This window comes from Pristiophorus japonicus, chromosome 24 (genome assembly GCF_044704955.1).
Source record: "Pristiophorus japonicus isolate sPriJap1 chromosome 24, sPriJap1.hap1, whole genome shotgun sequence".
NCBI classification, from domain to species: Eukaryota; Metazoa; Chordata; class Chondrichthyes; family Pristiophoridae; genus Pristiophorus; species Pristiophorus japonicus.
Window position 1 is genome coordinate 31,904,538 of NC_092000.1, and position 20,789 is coordinate 31,925,326.

A 20,789-nucleotide genomic window follows, 5' to 3' on the forward strand; every position below is an offset into this window, starting at 1 on the left:
CATCCCCCTGCCATATTAGTTTAAATCCTCTCCAACAGCACTAGCAAACACTCCCCCTAGGACATTGGTTCCGGTCCTGCCCAGGTGCAGACCGTCCGGTTTGTACTGGTCCCACCTCCCCCAGAACCGGTTCCAATGCCCCAGGAATTTGAATCCCTCCCTGCTGCACCACTGCTCAAGCCACGTATTCATCTGCGCTATCCTGCGATTCCTACTCTGACTATCACGTGGCACTGGTAGCAATCCCGAGATTACTACTTTTGAGGTCCTACTTTTTAATTTAGCTCCTAGCTCCTTCAATTCGTTTCGTAGGACCTCATCCCTTTTTTTTTACCTATGTCGTTGGTACCAATGTGCACCACGACAACTGGCTGTTCTCCCTCCCTTTTTAGAATGTCCTGCACCCGCTCCGAGACATCCTTGACCCTTGCACCAGGGAGGCAACATACCATCCTGGAGTCTCGGTTGCGGCCGCAGAAACGCCTATCTATTCCCCTCACCATTGAATCCCCAATCACTATTGCTCTCCCACTCTTTTTCCTGCCCTCCTGTGCAGCAGAGCCAGCCATGGTGCCATGAACTTGGCTGCTGCTGCCCTCCCCTGATGAGTCATCCCCCACAACAGTACTCAAAGCGGTGTATCTGTTTTGCAGGGGGATGACCACATGGGACTCCTGCACTACCTTCCTTGCACTACTCTTCCTGTTGGTCTTCCATTCCCTATCTGGCATATCTGTTTTGCAGGGGGATGACCACATGGGACTCCTGCACTACCTTCCTTGCACTACTCTTCCTGTTGGTCTTCCATTCCCTATCTGGCTGTGGACCCTTTTCCTGCGGTACGACCAACTCGCTACACGTGCTACTCACGTCATTCTCAGCATCGTGGATGCTCCAGAGTGAATCCACCCTCAGCTCCAACTCCGCAACGCGGACCGTCAGGAGCTTGAGGTGGATACACTTCCTGCAGATATAGTCGTCAGGGACACTGGTGTCGTCCCTGAGTTCCCACATGGTACAGGAGGAGCATAACACCCGACCGAGCTCTCCTGCCATGACTTAACCCTTAGATACACTTAAATTGGCAACAACAATGTTAAAAGTTACTCACTGATACAGGAGAGAAAAAAGAAAAACTACTCACCAATCACAAAGAAAATAGGCCCTTCCTATCCACACTATCTGGGCCCCTTATAATTTTATACACCTCAATAAGGTCTCCCCTCAGTCTCCTCTGTTCCAAAGGATACAAACCCAGCCTATCAATAGCCCATATTCTCCAGTTCAGGCAACATCCTCATAAATCTCCTCTGTACCTTCTCCTATGCAATCACATCTTTCCTGTAATGTGGTGACCAGAACTGCACACAGTACTCTAGCAGTGGCCTAACTAGTGTTTTATACAGTTCAAGCACAACCTCCCTGCTCTTGTATTCTATGCCTCAGCAAATAAAGTCAAGTATTCCATATGCCTTCTTAACCTCCTTATCTACCTAACCTTCTCCCTTCAGGGATCTGTGGACATGCACTCCAGAGTCCCTTAGTTCCTCTATACTTGTCAGTGCCCTACCATTTAATGTGTATTCCCTTGCCTTGTTAGCCCTCCCCAAATGCATTACCTCACACTTCTCCAGACTGAATTATATTTGCCACTGTTCTGCCTGCCTGACCAGTTCATTGATATCTTCCTGCAGTCTACAGCTTTCTTCATTATCAACCACACAGCCGATTTTAGTATATTCTGCAAACTTCTTAATCATACCTCCTACATTCAAGTCTAAATCATTGATGTATACCACAAAAAGCAAGGGACCCAGCACTGAGCCCTGCGGAACCCCACTGAAAACAGCCTTCCAGTCACAAAAATACCCATCAACCATTACCCTTTGCTTCCTGCCTCAGCCAATTTTGGATCCAACTTGCTACTTTGCCCTGAATCCCATGGGCTTTTACTTTTGTGACCAGTCTGCCATGTGGGACCTTATCAAAAGCTTTGCTAAAATCCATATACATTACATTAAATGCACTGTCCTGATCAACCCTCCTTGTTACCTCCTCAAAAAATTCAATTAAGTCAGTCAGACACGACCTTCCCTTAACAAATCCGTGCTGACTGTCCTTGAACAATCTGGGTCTTTCTAAATGAAGATTTATCCTGTCCCTCAGAATTTTTCCAATAATTTTCCCACCACCGAGGTTAAGCTGACTGGCCTGTAATTACTCGGTCTAATCCTTTCTCCCTTTTTAAACAAAGGTACAACATTAGCAGTCTTCCAGTCCTCTAGCACCACACCTGTAGCCAGAGAGGATTGGAAAATGATGGTCAGAGCCTCTGCTGTTTCCTCTTTTGCTTCCCTTAACAGACTGGGATACATTTCATCCGGGCCTGGAGATTTATCCACTTTCAAAGCTGCTAAGCCCTTTAATACTTCCTCTCTCACTATGGTTATCTCGTCTAATATTTCACAGTCCTCCTCTCTGATTGCAATGTCTGCATCGCCCCTCTCTTTTTTGAAAACAGACGCAAAGTATTCATTCAGAACCATATCCACGTCTCCTGCCTCCACACACAGATTATCTTTATGGTCTCTAATAGGCCTTACTCTTTCTTTGGTTATTCTCTTGCTCTTAATGTATTTATAAAACATATTTGGATTTTCTTTGCGTTCCTAATTTCCTTTTTAATTGCACCCCTGCACTTTCTATATTCCTCCGGGGTTTCTGCAGTATTTAGCCCTCGGTATCTGTCATAAGCCTCCCTTTTTTTCTTTATCCTATCCTCCATGTCCCTTGACATCCAGGGGGTTCTAGATTTGCTAGCCCCACCCTTTTTCGTTAAGGGAACATACTTGCTCTCAACCCTCAGGATCTCCTTGAATGCCTCCCACTGCTCTGACACTGATTTACCTTCAAGTAGCCGTTTCCAGGCCACTTTGGTTCAATCCCATCTCAGCTTAACAAAATTGGCTTTTCCCCAATTGAGAACTTTTATTCCCATTTTTTTTTTCCTTTTCCATAACTACTCAAAAAATAACTCAATTATGATCACTCGCACCAAAATGCTCTCCCACTGATACCCTGAAGGCATACGGGATACTTTCCTTTATTAGCCGAGGCACAGAACATAAAAAGCAGGGAGGTAATGCTTGAACTGTATAAAACACTAGTTCGGCCAAAGCTCGAGTACTGTGTACTGTTACGGTCATCATATTACAGGAAGGATGTAACTGCACGAGAAAGAGTACAGAGGATATCTACGAGGATATTGCCAAGAGAATTTTAGCTGTGAGGAAAGATTGGATATGCTCGGTTTGTTTTCTTTGGAGCAGAGGAGGCTGAAGGGAGACTTAATTGAGGTGTATAAAATTATGAGGGGCCTAGATACGAAGGACCTGTTTCCCTTAGCAGAGGGGTCAACAATCAGGGTTTATAGATTTAAAGTAATTGGTAGAACGATTAGAGGGAAGCCGAGGAGAACTTTTTTCACCCAGAGGGTTGTGGGGGTCTGGAACTCACTGCCTGAAAAGGTGGTAGAGGCAGATTTAAAAACTTGAAGTGCCGAAAGCTACAAGGCTACGGACTAAAAGTTGGAAAGTGGGATTAGGCTGGATAGCTTTTTTTTCGGTCCCGTAAATTTCCATGTTTCTATAACTTATTACATTAAAATCCCTTTACAAATGCAAATTGTAATGGTTCAGAATACATGGCTCGGAATACATGGCTTTGAATTGGTGAAGCATTCAATTTCCTAGATTTGAATAACCAGGGTATGGACTTCACAGTATTAAGTTCAGGGCTGATGGAAGAGTTCGTGCCCGGTTTCTAGACGACTATGAAACATGCTACCTATTCTTACACAACCAGCAGGGCGGGGTAACCCGCTGTTCAGCAAATGCTCTCACCTGTACCACTCTAACCAGACTTTCAGGATACTTCTCGAAAATAGTCTGAAACGCCTCCACTGGCAAACAAAGTACAGTGGATTCTTCAGCCGCTCGTGCCGACACTGTCTTATACGGACGTTGGTGGCCCTGGAACAATGAGAAAGCATTATTACTGTCACCCCCAGCTCACGGTCTGCCCACAGAGAATAAACCTCTGCAAGGACGTCCACCCAAACTCCAACTGTAAACCTGAGCACATGTACCACAAGGGAGTGGAGGCATAGGCCTGAAATTCTGGTCGGTGGCTTCTTTCGGATGAATGCCTCCGACCGGAGAATTTTTACGAAATTACCTGCTGGTCCCGGAGGCACCCCAGATTCCGGCGGGGAGGCCTTCTCTTCCTGCACTGCGAAGCGCGCTCCCGTCCTCCAGGTTCCCACGCAGAAGGAGGGTGACTGCTCAACCAATCAGATACACTATTCTCAATTAATACCAATGGGAACTCCGTATCTACGAGTTCTCATTGCTATTAATGAGAAAAAAAAAACAAACACACTAAACACAATAAAAAATAAAAAACACACCTCACAATTAAAATTAATTGAAATTAATTGTAATTTACCAAAATTCCCTGGATTCTGGGGAGGTCCCATTAGCCCATTAGATTGGAAAACTGCAAATGTAACGCCCCTATTTAAAAAAGGAGGCAGACAAAAAGCAGGAAACTAGCTTGATCTCTGTGGTTGGGAAAATGTTGGAGTCCATTATTAAAGAAGCAGTAGCAGGATATTTGGAAAAGCAAAATTCGGTCAGGCAGAGTCAGCATGGATTTATGAAGGGGAAGTCATGTTTGACAAATTTTCTGGGATTCTTTGAGGATGTAACGGACAGGGTGGATAAAGGGGAACCAGTGGATGTAGTGTATTTGGACTTCCAGAAGGCATATGACAAGGTGCCACATAAAAGGTTACTGCACAAGATAAAAGTTCACGGGGTTGGGGGTAATATATTAGCATGATCGAGGAGTGGCTAACGAACAGAGAACAGAGAGTCGGGATAAATGGTTCATTCTCTGGTTGGCAACCAGTAATTAGTGGGGTGCCGCAGGGATCAGTGCTGGGACCCCAACTATTTACAATCTATATTAACGACTTGGAAGAAGGAACCGAGTGTAACGTAGCCAAATTTGCTGACGATACAAAGATGGGAGGAAAAGCAATGTGTGAGGAGGACACACAAAATCTGGAAAAGGACATAGACAGGCTAAGTGAGTGGGCAAAAATTTGGCAGATGGAGTATAATGTTGGAAAGTGTGAGGTCATGCACTTTGGCAGAAAAAAATCAAAGAGCAAGTTATTATTTAAATGGAGAAAGATTGCAAAGTGCTGCAGTACAGCGGGACCTGGGGGTACTTGTGCATGAAACACAAAAGGTTACTGCACAAGATAAAAGTTCACGGGGTATGCAGGTACAGCAAGTGATCAGGAAGGCCAATGGAATCTTGGCCATTATTGCAAAGGGGATGGAGTATAAAAGTAGGGAAGTCTTGTTATAGTTATACAGGGTATTGGTGAGGCCACACCTGGAATACTGCTTGCAGTTTTGGTTTCCATATTTACAAAAGGATGTACTTGCTTTGGAGGCAGTTCAGAGAAGGTTCACGAGGTTGATTCCGGAGATGAGGGGGTTGATTTATGAGGAAAGGTTGAGGAGGTTGGGCCTCTACTTATTGGAATTCAGAAGAATGAGAGGTGATCTTATCGAAACGTATAAGATTATGAGGGGGCTTGACAGGGTGGATGCAGAGAGGATGTTTCCACTGATAGGGGAGACTAGAACTAGGGGGCATAAGCTTAGAATAAGGGGTCGCCCATTTAAAATTGAGATGAGGAGAAATTTCTTCTCTGACGGTTGTAAATCTGTTGAATTCGTTGCCTCAGAGAGCTGTGGAAGCTGGGACATTGAATAAATTTAAGACAGAAATAGAGAGTTTCTTAAACGACAAGAGAATAAGGGGTTAATGGGGAGCGGGCAGGGAAGTGGAGCTGAGTCCATGATCAGATCAGCTATGATCTTATTAAATGGCGGAGCAGGCTCGAGGGGCCGTATGGCCTACTCCTGCTCCTATTTCTTATGTTCATATGTTCTAAATTAAAGTTAATAAATGTCTGAGAAAAAAAAATATTTTTCCGATTTTTAAAAAAAGTTTTGTAATTAGGGTTAAAAATGAACTTACCTTAGCGGGCAGGGTTTTTAAATAACAAAACCTGTTTTTAAAATTCAATTTCATTATGTTTTTGTATGCTTTAAAACTCTTATGCTTGTAAACTTAAGCTATGCGCCTGCTTTTATCAGGCGCAAGAGTTTTGAGGACATTTGCTGGGCAAGATATGGGTAAATCACGCAATCTTGCCCGTGCAAATGTCCTCTCTCCCGATATACGGAAGATCTGTCGATCTGTCCCGATATTTGACAGATCGGAAAAGCTGGTTTTCATCGCATGCGCATTGCGCGCTGTAAACCGGCTTTTGCGATGCCTTCCCGGGTCCGTAGACACTCTACCCAACCAGGCCATGGTTGGGAACGGTAGCATAATGGTTATGTTACTGGACTTGTAATCCAGAGTCCTGGACTAATGATCCGGGAACATGATTACCCGGTCTGGCCTATATGTGACTCCAGACCCACAGCAATATTGTTGACTCTTAACTGCCCTCTGAAATGGCCCAGCGCGGCACTCAGTTGTATTCAAGAAGGCAGCTCACCACCACCTTCGAGGGCAATAAATGCTGGCCTTGTTGGCGACGCCCACATCCAGTGAATGTTAAAAACACAGAAGACACATCATAAACTAGCTGATATTGCAGATATCAGTCGCTATGGTTTTGGTAGGTAGATCTGGATGGCAGGTAGTTATCCAGAGATAGATTTCACTGAGTGATGCTGCATTTGCAGAGTTTAAGGACTGGACACACTAATGCTTGTAAGGAACACACAAGTTCGAAATATTCTTGAATATCAGAATAACGACCTGCATAAATGTTGCTTATATTTACCTGAAACAGCTTTATGGACTGGCTACTCAGTGACCCTGTAACGGTGCTGTGTACACCTGCCCAGTAAACTCTTGGAGCTCAATACATTCTGCTGTGCCAGTGTATAATCTGCTAAAATAACTATCCAAACAGACATCAGTTTCTTTTACCCCACACAAGCCCAAATGAATGGTTACCCGCACATGCCTGATCATGTCTCCACCCGACATGTACACTCCCAGCAGGAGTGAGCAGACGGTGACCAGGGGCGTGAAACCGGAGACTATTTTTCTCTGTCTAGTCCAGGGACAGCAAAAGCAAGTGTAGAAATCACCCCCCTCCCCCCCCACTCAAAAACAGATTTCTGCTCTTACCGAGATCAGTTAAAAGTTGCCACATACCGAGAGTCAGGCCTGGGATCTCCCCAGTCTAAATAACTCCCTGTCCGACCATGCGATCCATTGACCCACCAAGCCTGTGGGGGCTAAGTTTCCCCATCTGAAAACACGACGTTGAGACGCAGTCACTTACGGTAATAACGTCAAGAATGCTGAGCAAACTATGCACACTATCGCCAGGGAAAACCTCCTTTACAACGCATTCCTTTCCTTCCTGCAGGAAAAAGACAAAAGTAAAAGCATGTCGTGCAGTTGTGGTATCGAAACGAGCACATTTACAGCAACTTTATCCCCAACACCGGAGAATCAGACTCCATCCCCAGTCAGATCCCACATCGTGACAAATGGCTACCCGGCATCTTCATGGTGAAAGCAGCGGCTTCAATCCTCTCGGCAGTTAATGGAACTCGAGCTCATCCAAAACTTGGCTGTCCCGTGTCCTAACTCGCACCGAGTCCCGCTCACCCATCACCCCCTGTGCTCACTGCCCATGTCCTAACTCGCACCGAGTCCCGCTCACCCATCACCCCGTGCTCGCTGTCCCGTGTCCTAACTCGCACCAAGTCCCGCTCACCCATCACCCCCTGTGCTCACTGCCCGTGTCCTAACTCGCACCAAGTCCTGCTCACCCATCACCCCGTGCTCACTGCCCGTGTCCCGCTCACCCATCACCCCGTGCTCGCTGTCCCGTGTCCTAACTCGCACCAAGTCCCGCTCACCCATCACCCCCTGTGCTCACTGCCCGTGTCCTAACTCGCACCAAGTCCCGCTCACCCATCACCCCCTGTGCTCACTGCCCATGTCCTAACTCGCACCGAGTCCCGCTCACCCATCACCCCCTGTGCTCACTGATACATTGGCTTCTGGTTAAGTAACGCCTCGATTTCAAAATTCTCATCCTTGTTTACAAATTCCTCCATGGCCTCACCCCTCCCTATCTCTGTAATCTCCTCCAGCACCACAGCCTCCACTCTCTCTCTCCTCTCCTCCCACAACCCCCCCACCCCGCGCTCCTCTAATTCTGCCCTCCTGAGCATCCCTGATTATAATTAGCTGTCTGGGCCCCAAGCTCTGGAACTCCCTTCCTAAACCTCTCCACCACTCTCCCTCTCTTTCCTCCTTTAAGACGCTCCTTAAAACCTATCTCTCTGACCTCTCTCCTAATATCTTTTGGGGTGGCTCGGTGTCAATTTGTTATCTTTTAACACTGCTGTGAAGCGCTTTGGGACATTTTACTATGTTAAAGGCACTATATAAATACAGGTTGTTGTTGTTAACCACAATGCCATGTTTTGGAGGAGACCAACGTATTTCTGGATGAGCCAACGGGGTTTAGAAGCGGTAAAGTGATTCCTTTTTCACATCTGAAGGCAAATAAATGTTTCCCTTAGTTCTATATCGCAACCGAGAATATCTTACAACAGTAAATATTCCCTGTTACTAAAGTGTATTACACACAGATCTTTCATGGAGGTTGTCGAAAAAATTGATTCCGTTAGAATCACAGAAAGTCCCAGCAAAGAAGTGGGCTGCTCCATCCTTCAAGTCTGCCCAGGTGATAGATGCTTATTCTGCACCTCGTTTTTTTTAAAAAACATTCCACTGTTGCTCTACAGTCCTGTGACAATTACTCCTCCCTCACTCCTCAACATGCTATAATCTGCCCCAATCCAAGCTAGTGTTCGAGTTCCCACAGTCCGTGCCCACATCCAGCAGCCTGCAGCATCCCACAATCTTTAATTCAACGAGAAGGTGAATTATTATCATTATAGGCAGTCCCTCGAAATCGAGGAAGACTTGCTTCCACTCTAAAAGTGAGTTCTCAGGTGGCTGTACAGTCTCAACACGGGAATTATATAGCACTTTTAACGTAGTAAAACGTCCCAAGGGACTTCGCAGGAGTGTTACAAGACAAAAAAAATTAATTTGACACCAAGCCATAGAAGCAGAAATTAGCGCAGCTGGCCAAAAGGTTGGTCAAAGAGGTAGGTTTTAAGGAGCATCTTGAAGGTGGAAAGAGAGGTGGAGAGGTTTAGGCAGGGAGTTCCAGAGCTTGGGGCCTAGGCAACAGAAGACACGGCCACCGATGGTGGAACAATTATAATCGGGGATGCTCAGGAGGGCAGAATTAGAGGAGCGTAAACATTTTGGGGGGTTGTGGGGCTGGAGGAAATTACAGAGATAGGGAGGGGCGAGGGCATGGAGGGATTCGTAAACAAGGATGAGAATTTTGAAATCGAGGCGTTGCTTAACCGGGAGCCAATGTCAGTCAGCGAGCACAGGGGTGATGGGTGAGCGGGACTTGGTGTGTGTTAGAACACGGGCAGCCGAGTTTTAGATCATCTCTAGTTTATGTAGGGCAGAATGTGGGAGGCCAGCCAGGAGTGCGTTGGAATAGTCAAGTCGAGAGGTAACAAAGGCATGGATGAGGGTTTCAGCAGCGGATGAGCTGAGGCGACGGTGAAGACAGGCGATGTTACAGAGGTGCGAATAGGCGGTCTTTGTTATGCTGCGGTATTAGAAATTCAAACAATTTCACTATTGCAAAATTCTCTTCAGATCAAATTAAGTTTGTCAGTGTTTTCTACTGAACTGGCAGAAAAGCTTTGGAACGATAGGATGGAAAATCTGGCACTGCTCTCTCCCGGGAATGAGAATCTGTAAGATTTGCCCTTTAAAAATCTAAGCAAAGCTTACGACCATAATGAGGGGGAAATGGCTGTAGAAATGAAAGATGTATGGAAACTGGAATTAGAACAGAACAGTCTTTGATGAGGGGCATGACTCAGTGTGGAAAGATCCCTTTCTGGAAGTTGTCCTGCATGTGAAGGGTGTGGTTCTCTGACCGAGAATCCACGCTCGTGGGTCAGCCTCACAACAGAGGAGTGTCTGGGAAACCACTCACTATGACCATAGAGAGTCATAGAAATTTACAACATGTCCGCGCCGGCCGACAAAGAGCTACCCAGCCTAATCCCACTTTCCAGCTCTTGGTCCGTAGCCCTGTAGGTTACTGCACTTCAAGTGCTCATCCAAGTACTTTTTAAATGTGGTGAGGGTTTATGCCTCTACCACCCTTTCAGGCAGTGAGTTTCAGACCCCGACCACCCTCTGGGTGAAGAAATTTCCTCTCGTATCTCCTCTAAACCTCCCCCTAATTGCTTTAAATCTATGCCCCCTGGTTGTTAACCCTTCTGCCAAGGGAAGTAGGTCCTTCCTATCTACTCTCTCTGGGTCCCTCATAATTTTATAAACCTCAACCTCCTCTGTTCCAAAGAAAACAACCCCATCCTATCCACTCTTTCCTCATAGCTAAAATTCTCCAGTCCAGGCAACATCCTCGTAAATCTCCTCTGTCCCCTCTCCAGTGCAATCACATCTTTCCTGTAAAGTGGTGACCAGAACTGCACGCAGTACTCCAGCTGTGGCCTAACCAGTGTATTATACAGTTTTATACTAACGTCCCACACCCGTCGAGAGGTGGGTGACCAGTGTGAGCCAGAGACTGCACTGCCCAGTAAGTAACGGGCGGCGATTCTCAGGGCGTGAAACACAACACAGTGGGATATAAAGTGAACAAGTGCCAGTGGGAAGGGGGGGGAATTAGAGTGCAGCCACGGAGAGGCAGGGTGCCGATGTGAGGCACGAGCTCACTGTGGGCTGTGCAGCAACGCCTCTGGTGCGGTACCTGATCCACATGAACAACCAGCAAACAGAAGGCCTTGGACTGGAAACAGAGGGCAGGGGGCACTGACCTCTGTACAGTCCCAGCCCACAGGGTCACCCTGTCACAAGGACACGGCATCGGTTCATCAACGGCCCCTTGATACAAGCCCAAAGACACACTTTGCCTACGATGAGGTGGCTTTATGCAAGAGGCAATGGAGGCAACATAATGGGTGCGGTAATCGAGAGCAGAGGAAGTTAATTGGTGAAGGGAGCTGTCCATACAAAGACATCTTATAATATGTTAATATATAGGGTTGGTACACTTTTGTATAATACAGCTCGACATGTTTCATTTGTATTGAATCAATGAGCTGATTTAAAATGAACTACAATGGAAATCAACTGAACTAATAGCTGCAGGCAAAGATTTCTTAGTCGATTAGCTTGTGCCTTTCTCCTGACTGAACTTACGGCTCCCATCAGGCTGAGCTCCAGCTTGCCATCCTGGACTACGTAGATGCTGTTGTCTGCTTGCCCCAGTCGGAAGACATATTCCCCCTGCTGGAACTGCTGGAAGACCATGTGTTTGCACAGCTCCAGAAACAGAGGCTTCTCAAAATGGCCCAGAACTCTGCAGAGGACAAGATCAAAACAAGAAATAAGAAACATTAAACCAACATTCAGCCATAACGTTAGACAGGTACAGTATCTTGTCTGGTATCTCAATTTGGATTTGCTCTAGAAGATACAAGAACATCATAACTAGGAGCAGGAGTAGGCCCTAGGATCCCTCGAGCCTGCTCCGCCATTCAATAAGATCATGGCTGATCATCGACCTCAACTCCACTTTCCTGCCCGATCGCCAGACAGATTTTTTGAGCGATAAGGGAGTAAAGGGTTATGGGGAGCGGGCAGGGAAGTGGAGCTGAGTCCATGATCAGATCAGCCATGGTCTTATTGAATGGCAGAGCAGGGCCGAGGGGCCAAATGGACTACTCCTGCTGTAGTGTATGTAGGCACCTTTTGTAATGACTCCACGAGGCAGGGTATGGTACTTAAACTGTGTAAACCTATCGTCCTTTATTTGCAGCTCCTCGAGTGAGGACACCAAGCTGTGAGCTCCCTTTTATACTGGGTTACCTGCAGTTCGGTCTCCAACAGCAGCACCCTCTGGTGTACAGGTAAGGTGCGTACAGTGTAAGGGTACATACAGTGTGAAAGACATCACACAACAAACAAGCATGCATATATAACACCTGCTCCTATTTCTTATGTTTCTTATATCCCTTGATTCCTCCAGACTCCAAAAATCTATCTCTGCCTTGAATATATTCAGAGACTCAGCATCCACAGCCCTCTGGGGGAAAGAAATCCAAAGATTCACCACCCTCTGAGTGAAGAAATGCCTCCTCACCTCTGTCTTCAATGGCCTACCCCTTATCCTGAGACTGTGGCCCCTAGTTCTCGACACTCCAGCCAGGGGAAACAACCTCTCAGCATCTACCCTGTCAATTCCCTTCAGAATCTTGTATGTTTCAATGAGATCACCTCTCATTCCTCTAAACTCCAGAGAGAGTATAGGCCCATTCTACACAATCGCTCATCATAAGACAGCCCTCTCACCCCAGGAATCAATCTAGTGAACCTTCGTTGCACCACCTCCAAAGCAAGTATATCCTTCCTTAGATAAGGAGACCATAACTGTGCGCAGTACTCCAGGTATGGTCTCACCAAGGCCCTGTACAATTGAAGAACGACTTCCTTACTCTTATACGCCAACTCCCTTGCAATAACGCACAACATGCCATTTGCCTTCCTTATTGCTTGCTGTACCTGCATGCTAGCTTTCTGTATTTCTTGCACAAGGACACCCAAATCTGTCTGAACATTACCATTTAAAAAATATTCTCTTTTTCTATTCTTCCTACCAAAGTAAATAACTTCACATTTTTCTACATTACACTTCAACTTCCACCTTACTGCCCACTCACTTAAATCTAGCTACATTCTTTGGAGACACTTTGTGTTCTCCTCACAACTTACTGTCCCACCTAGCTTTGTATGAACAGCAAACTTGGATACATTACACTCGGTCCTTTCATCCAGGTCATTAATATAGATTGTAAATCTAGGGGTTTGCTGAATAAAGTCATTCTTATTGATCTGTGTCTTGCCTAATCAAATATATATATAGATTTGGGTGTATATTAAATTTTTGCATTCAGGCCACAGTTATGGTTTCCCCTCTCACTCAGTTGCAGTGTTCCCTGGAGCAGACCCTGTCCCCCAGAAACAGGACTGGTTTCTTACAAACTCTGCCCTTCCAATCAGATATTACAGCACAGAAAGAGTCTGCACTGGTTCCAGCTGTTTAACTGCAGCATCTGAAACAATTTCCCTGACCTTTCCCTGCCAGTGTCAGCTGTGGTTCAGTGGGCAGCACTCTCGCCTGAGTCAGAAGGTTGTGGGTTCAAGTCCCACCCCAGGCTGACACTCCAGTGCAGTGCTGAGGGGGTGCTGCACTGTCGGAGGTGCCATCTTTTGGATGAGACGTTAAACCGAGGCCCCGTTTGTTCTCTCAGGTGGACGTAAAAGATCCCACGGCACTATTTAGAAGAAGAGCAGGGGAGTTATCCCCGGTGACCTGAGCCCAATATTTATCCCTCAATCAACATCACAAAACAGATTATCTGGTAATTATCACATTGCTGTTTGTGGGAGCTTGCTGTGCGCAAACTGGCTGCCACGTTTCCCACATCATAACAGTGACTACACGCCAAAAGTACTTCATTGGCTGTAAAGCGCTTTGGGACGTCCGGTGGTCGTGAAAGACGCTATATAAATGCAAGTCTCCCTTTGACTATCTCCAGCCGCTCGCACGTTTCCGATTAGGTTTTGAGTGCTGGGCCCGTGCGTCGAACCCACTCCTTGCTGCCCGCACGCAGCTTTCCTCCTGTGTGGCTGCCTTCACACCCTGCACCCGTGCTCCTCTGCTCTTAATGCCGCTACGGACACGCTGGGTAAAGAGAACCCCATTCCACAATGGCCCTTTCTTTCACACACTGCCGCCTCACGCTCACTTGCTGTTTTCCGTTGCAAACGAACTTGGTGCATTGAAGGTTGTAACTAATTTGTAATTTGCGAGTGTCCGCAGTTTCACGGTGCAGCGTGCATCTATTCCAATGCAAGGTATTTGGGACTAGAGAGAAGTGAGCATTGTTTTGGGGTGTCTATTTGTATAGGATTCATTGTATATAACCACGACAGGGCAACGTCACAGCTTTTAGCACCTTTTGAGAGCGCTGTAGAATCAATTTTTCAGGCGTGACATGAATCATTGAGCTGTTGCTTTATTTTATAAGGTGATCATCAACATCATAGGCAGTCCCTCGGAATCGAGGAAGACTTGCTTCCACTCTTAACATGAGTTCTTAGGTGGCTGAACAGTCCAATACAAGAACCACAGTCCCCGTCACAGGTGGGACAGACAGTGGTTGAGAGAAGAGGTGGGTGGGACTGGTTTGCCGCACACTACTTCCGCTGTCTGCGCTTGATTTCTGCATGCTTTCGGTGACGAGACTCGAGGTGCTCAGCGCCCTCCCGGATGCACTTCTTCCACTCAGGGCGGTCTTTGGCCAGGGACTCCCAGGTATCAGTGGGGATGTTGCACTTTATCAGAGAGGCTTTGAGGGTGTCCTTGTAACGTTTCCTCTGCCCACCTTTGGCTCGTTTGCCGTGTCAGAGTTCCGAGTAGAGCGCTTGCTTTGGGAGTCTCATGTCTGGCATGTGAACTATGTAGCCTGCCCAGCGGAGCTGATCAAGTGTGGTCATTGCTTCAATGCTGGGGATGCTGGCCTGGTCGAGGACGCTAATGTTGGTGCGTCTGTCCTCCCAGGTGAACACACCGAACAGCTGTACCACAAGCCCTTAATTCAATCCATGCAACTTATCTGTGTGCAATAATACAAAATAAAGGGTACACCCCATTCGGCCCACTGTCCTGCGATCTTAACCCAAACTAAGGTCCCCTTTGGTGGCAGAGTCACAAATCTCAAAACCTAATAGTCTGTTACAGTTCTAAATATTAATAATGTAAATAGATGGGTAGAAGAAAATGTTTGCACCCTGACTGCACTGAAGTAATTGCAGGTCCCAATTTGAGTGGAAAGCATCAGTTTGGGTACATAGCGAGAATGCAGATCTTGCCAGTAAACCTAATCTAATAAATGTTTTATCTTTGAAATCTAATAGCATATTTATATAGCTGCTTTGCCACTGCTGGCAGCTCCCAGTTGATCACAATCTGACAAAGGAGCATTCCTGCTGCCAGACACACTAGGTAGTTTTCACACGTGCATTGATAGCAAAGCCTCAGGCACCAATGCAACGGACTCAATCGCTGTCTTCAATGTCAAAACTGGCCAAAACAGCCGGGGCAAACAGGCTTTAGGAAAGGTTTCCACCCCAGTAGATAGATTGTGCATGCATGGTTGCTTTAAAAGTGTATCTGGTTGCTGTAGAAAGGCCGTCACAGTAGAAAATAAGATGGCTTCTGCAGCAGTGGGAATGGCAGCCAGTATGGGAAAAATTGAGTAGGAAATGGTTCACCTGAATAAATGCAATTACCAGTTAGGGCTCTTAGTAATTCTCATAACTATGAATGATTGTATGTCGCAAGTTTAATGATGTGGAGACTGAAATCCTGTCGCTGACTTGCGCGTACATACAGGCACACTTGTTTCTCAGTTGAATAATGCATACACCTTTTTTTCAATGTTACTGGAATGGACAGTATTAAAAAAAACTCAGCAGATGGAAGTTAAACTCATTTTTAAATCTGATCTAAAACTCAAAAAGAATATCAATAAATGGATTCAAATGTGTGATGAACAGATAATATATCGAAAAAGCAGAAGCTGTAGATTGCTGGAACTTGGAACAGAAGCAGAAAATAGCAGGAACACTCAGTCACCATCAGTGGAGATGAGTTGACATCTCCGACGTGCACCCTTGCTCAGAACTGGAAGGTATTATAAATGAATAGCATTTAAAAAGGGAACCAAAGAGAAAGGGGAGAGAAAACACAAGCATGTACATGTGTGTGAGGGAAAAGTGTTTACATGGAAAACAGGAGATGCTTAAATGGCTGAAGTGATATTAACACGAGACAATTGGAAGCAAAATGAGAGAAATGAAGGACATTTATTAGACACAATTATTAATAGCTGAGATAGTAGGAGTGAAGCACCAGTGACCCAAGAACCCTGCTCCACTTGCCTGGTTTTTTTTATATTTCCATTTCTGTCCTATCTCCACGATTCAGGTATTCACAAGCTCTCGTTGAGGATATTCAAGTCGGAGATCGATAGATTTTTGGACTTCAGTGGAATCAAGGGATATGTGGACAGTGCAGGAAAATGGAGTTAAGGTAGAAGATCAGCCATGATCTTACTGAATGGCAGAGCAGGTTCGAGGGGCCGAATGGCCTACTCCCGCTCCTAATTCTTATGTTCTTATGCAAATCCCCTCTAAACCTCCCCTGAATTACTTTAAATCTATGCCGCCTGGTTGTTGACCCCTCTGCTAAGGGAAATAGGTCCTTCCTATCCACTCTATCTAGGCCCCTCATAATTTTATACACCTCAATAAGGTCCCCCCTCAGTCTCCTCTAATCCAAAGAAAACAAACCCAACCTATCCAATCGTGCCTCATAGCTAAAATTCTCCAGTCCAGGCAACATCCTCGTAAATCAACTCTGTACCCTCTCCTGTGCAATCATTTCCTGTAATGTGGTGACCAGAACTGCACGCAGTACTCTAGTTGTGGCCTAACTAGTGTTTTATACAGTTCAAGCATAACCTCCTTGCTCTTGTATTCTATGCCTCGGCTAATAAAGGCAAGCATTCCATATGCCTTCTTAACCACCTTATCTACCTGGCCTGCTACCTTCAGGGGTCTGTGGACCTGCACTCCCATAGAAAAAAGAAAATAGGAGCAATTGTAGGCCATTCGGCCCTTCGAGTCTGCACCGCCATTCAATATGATCATGGCTGATCCTCTGTCTCAACACTATATTCCCTCTTTTTTCCCCATGTCTTTTGTGTCCAGAAATCTATCTATCTACCTCTTAAATATATTCAGTGACTTGGCCTCCAGAGCCTTCTATGGTAGAGAATTCCACAGGTTCACCACCCTCGGAGTGAAAAAATTTCTCCTTATCTCGGTCCTAAATTTCCTACCCCGTATCCTGAGACTGTGACCCTTTGTTCTAGACTTCCCAGCCCCGGAAAACATCCTCCCCGCATCCAGTCTATCCAACCCAGTCAGAATTTTATACGTTTCAATGAGATCCCCTCTCATTCTTCTAAACTCTAAAGAATACAGGCTCAGTCGACCCAATCTCTCCTCATACGACAGTCCTGCCATCCCAGGAATCAGTCTGGTGAACCTTCGCTGCACTCCCTCTATGGCAAGTATATCCTTTCTTAGGTAAGGAGACCAAAACTGCACAATACTCCAGGTGTGGTCTCACCAGGGCCCTGTATAACTGGAGTAAGACATCCTTGCTCCTGTACTCAAATCCTCTTGCAACGAAGGCCAACATACCATTTGCCTTCCTAACTGCTTGCTGCACCGGCATGTTTTGCTTTCAATGACTGTTGTACAAGGACACCCAGGTCCCTCTGTACATCGACACTTCCCAAGCCATCACCATTTAAATAATACTTTGTCCTTATGTTTTTCCTACCAAAGTGGATAACTTCACATTTATCCACGTTATACTGCATCTGCCATGTGTTTGTCCACTCACTCGACCTATCTAAATCGCCTCACAGTGTCTTTGCATCCTCCTCACAACTCACAATCCCACCTAGTTTTGTGTCGTCAGCAAACTTGGAAATATTACATTTGGTTCCCTCATCCAAATCATTTATATATATTGTGAATAGCTGAAGCCCAAGCACTGATCCCTGTGGTACCCACTAGTCACATAGAAACATAGAAACATAGAAAATAGGTGCAGGAGTAGGCCATTCGGCCCTTCTAGCCTGCACCGCCATTCAATGAGTTCATGGCTGAACATTCAACTTCAGTACCCCATTCCTGCTTTCTCGCCATACCCCTTGATCCCCCTAGCAGCAAGGACCTCATCTAACTCCTTTTTGAATATATTTAGTGAATTGGCCTCAACAACTTTCTGTGGTAGAGAATTCCACAGGTTCACCACTCTCTGGGTGAAGAAGTTCCTCCGCATCTCGGTCCTAAATGGCTTACCCCTTATCCTTAGACTGTGACCCCTGGTTCTGGACTTCCCCAACATTGGGAACATTCTTCCTGCATCTAACCTGTCTAACCCCGTCAGAATTTTATATGTTTCTATGAGGTCCCCTCTCATTCTTCTGAACTCCAGTGAATACAAGCCCAGTTGATCCAGTCTTTCTTGATAGGTCAGTCCCTCCATCCCGGGAATCAGTCTGGTGAACCTTCGCTGCACTCCCTCAATAGCAAGAATGTCCTTCCTCAGGTTAGGAGACCAAAACTGTACACAATACTCCAGGTGTGGCCTCACCAATGCCCTGTACAACTGTAGCAACACCTCCCTGCCCCTGTACTCAAATCCCCTTGCTATGAAGGCCAACATGCCATTTGCTTTCTTAACCGCCTGCTGCACCTGCATGCCAACCTTCAATGACTGATGTACCATGACACCCAGGTCTCTTTGCACCTCCCCTTTTCCTAATCTGTCACCATTCAGATAATAGTCTGTCTCTCTGTTTTTACCACCAAAGTGGATAACCTCACATTTATCCACATTATACTTCATCTGCCATGCATTTGCCCACTCACCTAACCTATCCAAGTCGCTCTGCAGCCTCACAGCATCCTCCTCGCAGCTCACACTGCCACCCAACTTAGTGTCATCCGCAAATTTGGAGATACTACATTTAATCCCCTCATCTAAATCATTAATGTACAGTGTAAACAGCTGGGGCCCCAGCACAGAACCTTGCGGTACCCCACTAGTCACTGCCTGCCATTCTGAAAAGTACCCATTTACTCCTACTCTTTGCTTCCTGTCTGACAACCAGTTCTCAATCCATGTCAGTACACTACCCCCAATCCCATGTGCTCTAACTTTGCACATCAATCTCTTGTGTGGGACCTTGTCGAACGCCTTCTGAAAGTCCAAATATACCACATCAACTGGTTCTCCCTTATCCACTCTACTGGAAACATCCTCAAAAAATTCCAGAAGATTTGTCAAGCATGATTTCCCTTTCACAAATCCATGCTGACTTGGACCTATCATGTCACCTCTTTCCAAATGCACTGCTATGACATCCTTAATAATTGATTCCATCATTTTACCCACTACCGATGTCAGGCTGACCGGTCTATAATTCCCTGTTTTCTCTCTCCCTCCTTTTTTAAAAAGTGGGGTTACATTGGCTACCCTCCACTCCATAGGAACTGATCCAGAGTCAATGGAATGTTGGAAAATGACTGTCAACGCATCCACTATTTCCAAGGCCACCTCCTTAAGTACTCTGGGATGCAGTCCATCAGGCCCTGGGGATTTATCGGCCTTCAATCCCATCAATTTCCCCAACACAATTTCCCGGCTAATAAGGATTTCCCTCAGTTCCTCCTCCTTACTAGACCCCCCGACCCCTTTTATAACCGGAAGGTTGTTCGTGTCCTCCTTCGTGAATACCGAACCAAAGTACTTGTTCAATTGGTCCGCCATTTCTTTGTTCCCCGTTATGACTTCCCCTGATTCTGACTGCAGGGGACCTACATTTGTCTTTACTAACCTTTTTCTCTTTACATATCTATAGAAACTTTTGCAATCCGTCTTAATGTTCCCTGCAAGCTTCTTCTCATACTCCATTTTCCCTGCCCTAATCAAACCCTTTGTCCTCCTCTGCTGAGTTCTAAATTTCTCCCAGTCCCCAGGTTCGCTGCTATTTCTGGCCAATTTGTATGCCACTTCCTTGGCTTTAATACTATCCCTGATTTCCCTTGATAGCCACGGTTGAGCCACCTTCCCTTTTTTATTTCTATGCCAGACAGGAATGTACAATTGTTGTAGTTCATCCATGCGGTCTCTAAATGTCTGCCATTGCCCATCCACAGTCAACCCCTTAAGTATCATTCGCCAATCCATCTCAGCCAATTCACGCCTCATACCTTCAAAGTTAGCCTTCTTTAAGTTCTGGACCATGATCTCTGAATTAACTGTTTCATTCTCCATCCTAATGCAGAATTCCACCATATTATGGTCACTCTTCCCCAAGGGGCCTCGCACAACGAGATTGCTAATTAATCCTTTCTCATTACATAACACCCAGTCTAAGATGGCCTCCCCCCTAGTTGGTTCCTCGACATATTGGTCACTGCCCGCCACCCCGAAAAAGACCCGTTTATTCCTACTCTGTTTCCTGTCAGTTAACCAATTTTCAATCCATGCCAGTAGTTGGTTTGTTTTCCAAATAGAGGTTTCAAATTCAAAATGTTATGCTGTCCATAAGCAATATGCCGAATTAAAGAAAACTTTTTTTTAATGCCCACATTCATGTTGGTTGCTAAATAAATATCGAATATATATTTTCAGTTCTGTGTTCCACCTGTCTTCTGCGGAGCAGGATCAAAATAACTTCAATCTAATATCTGTACAGTATTGTACCATGACTGATACCAATTAAATATTGATTTTAAAATCATTCATCTACTCAAATTAAAATGGAATATACATGTTCACAACACACATACACCCATAATTTGGCATAGATTCTCTCCTT

The 20,789-nt window shown here is 45.7% G+C and overlaps 1 protein-coding gene across 1 annotated transcript in view; it reads right to left on the bottom strand.

The window, feature by feature from the left end:
• The window catches only part of pnpla6 (patatin-like phospholipase domain containing 6), a 259,651-nt gene that overhangs the window by 172,162 nt on the left and 66,700 nt on the right, over window positions 1–20,789 (bottom strand). The window contains exons 8-10 of the mRNA XM_070867081.1: window positions 11,458–11,617; window positions 7,451–7,531; window positions 3,903–4,031 (exon numbers count right to left, since the gene is read on the bottom strand). Coding sequence (XP_070723182.1) covers window positions 3,903–4,031; window positions 7,451–7,531; window positions 11,458–11,617 — 370 coding nt within the window. The remainder of the gene's footprint in view (window positions 1–3,902; window positions 4,032–7,450; window positions 7,532–11,457; window positions 11,618–20,789) is intronic.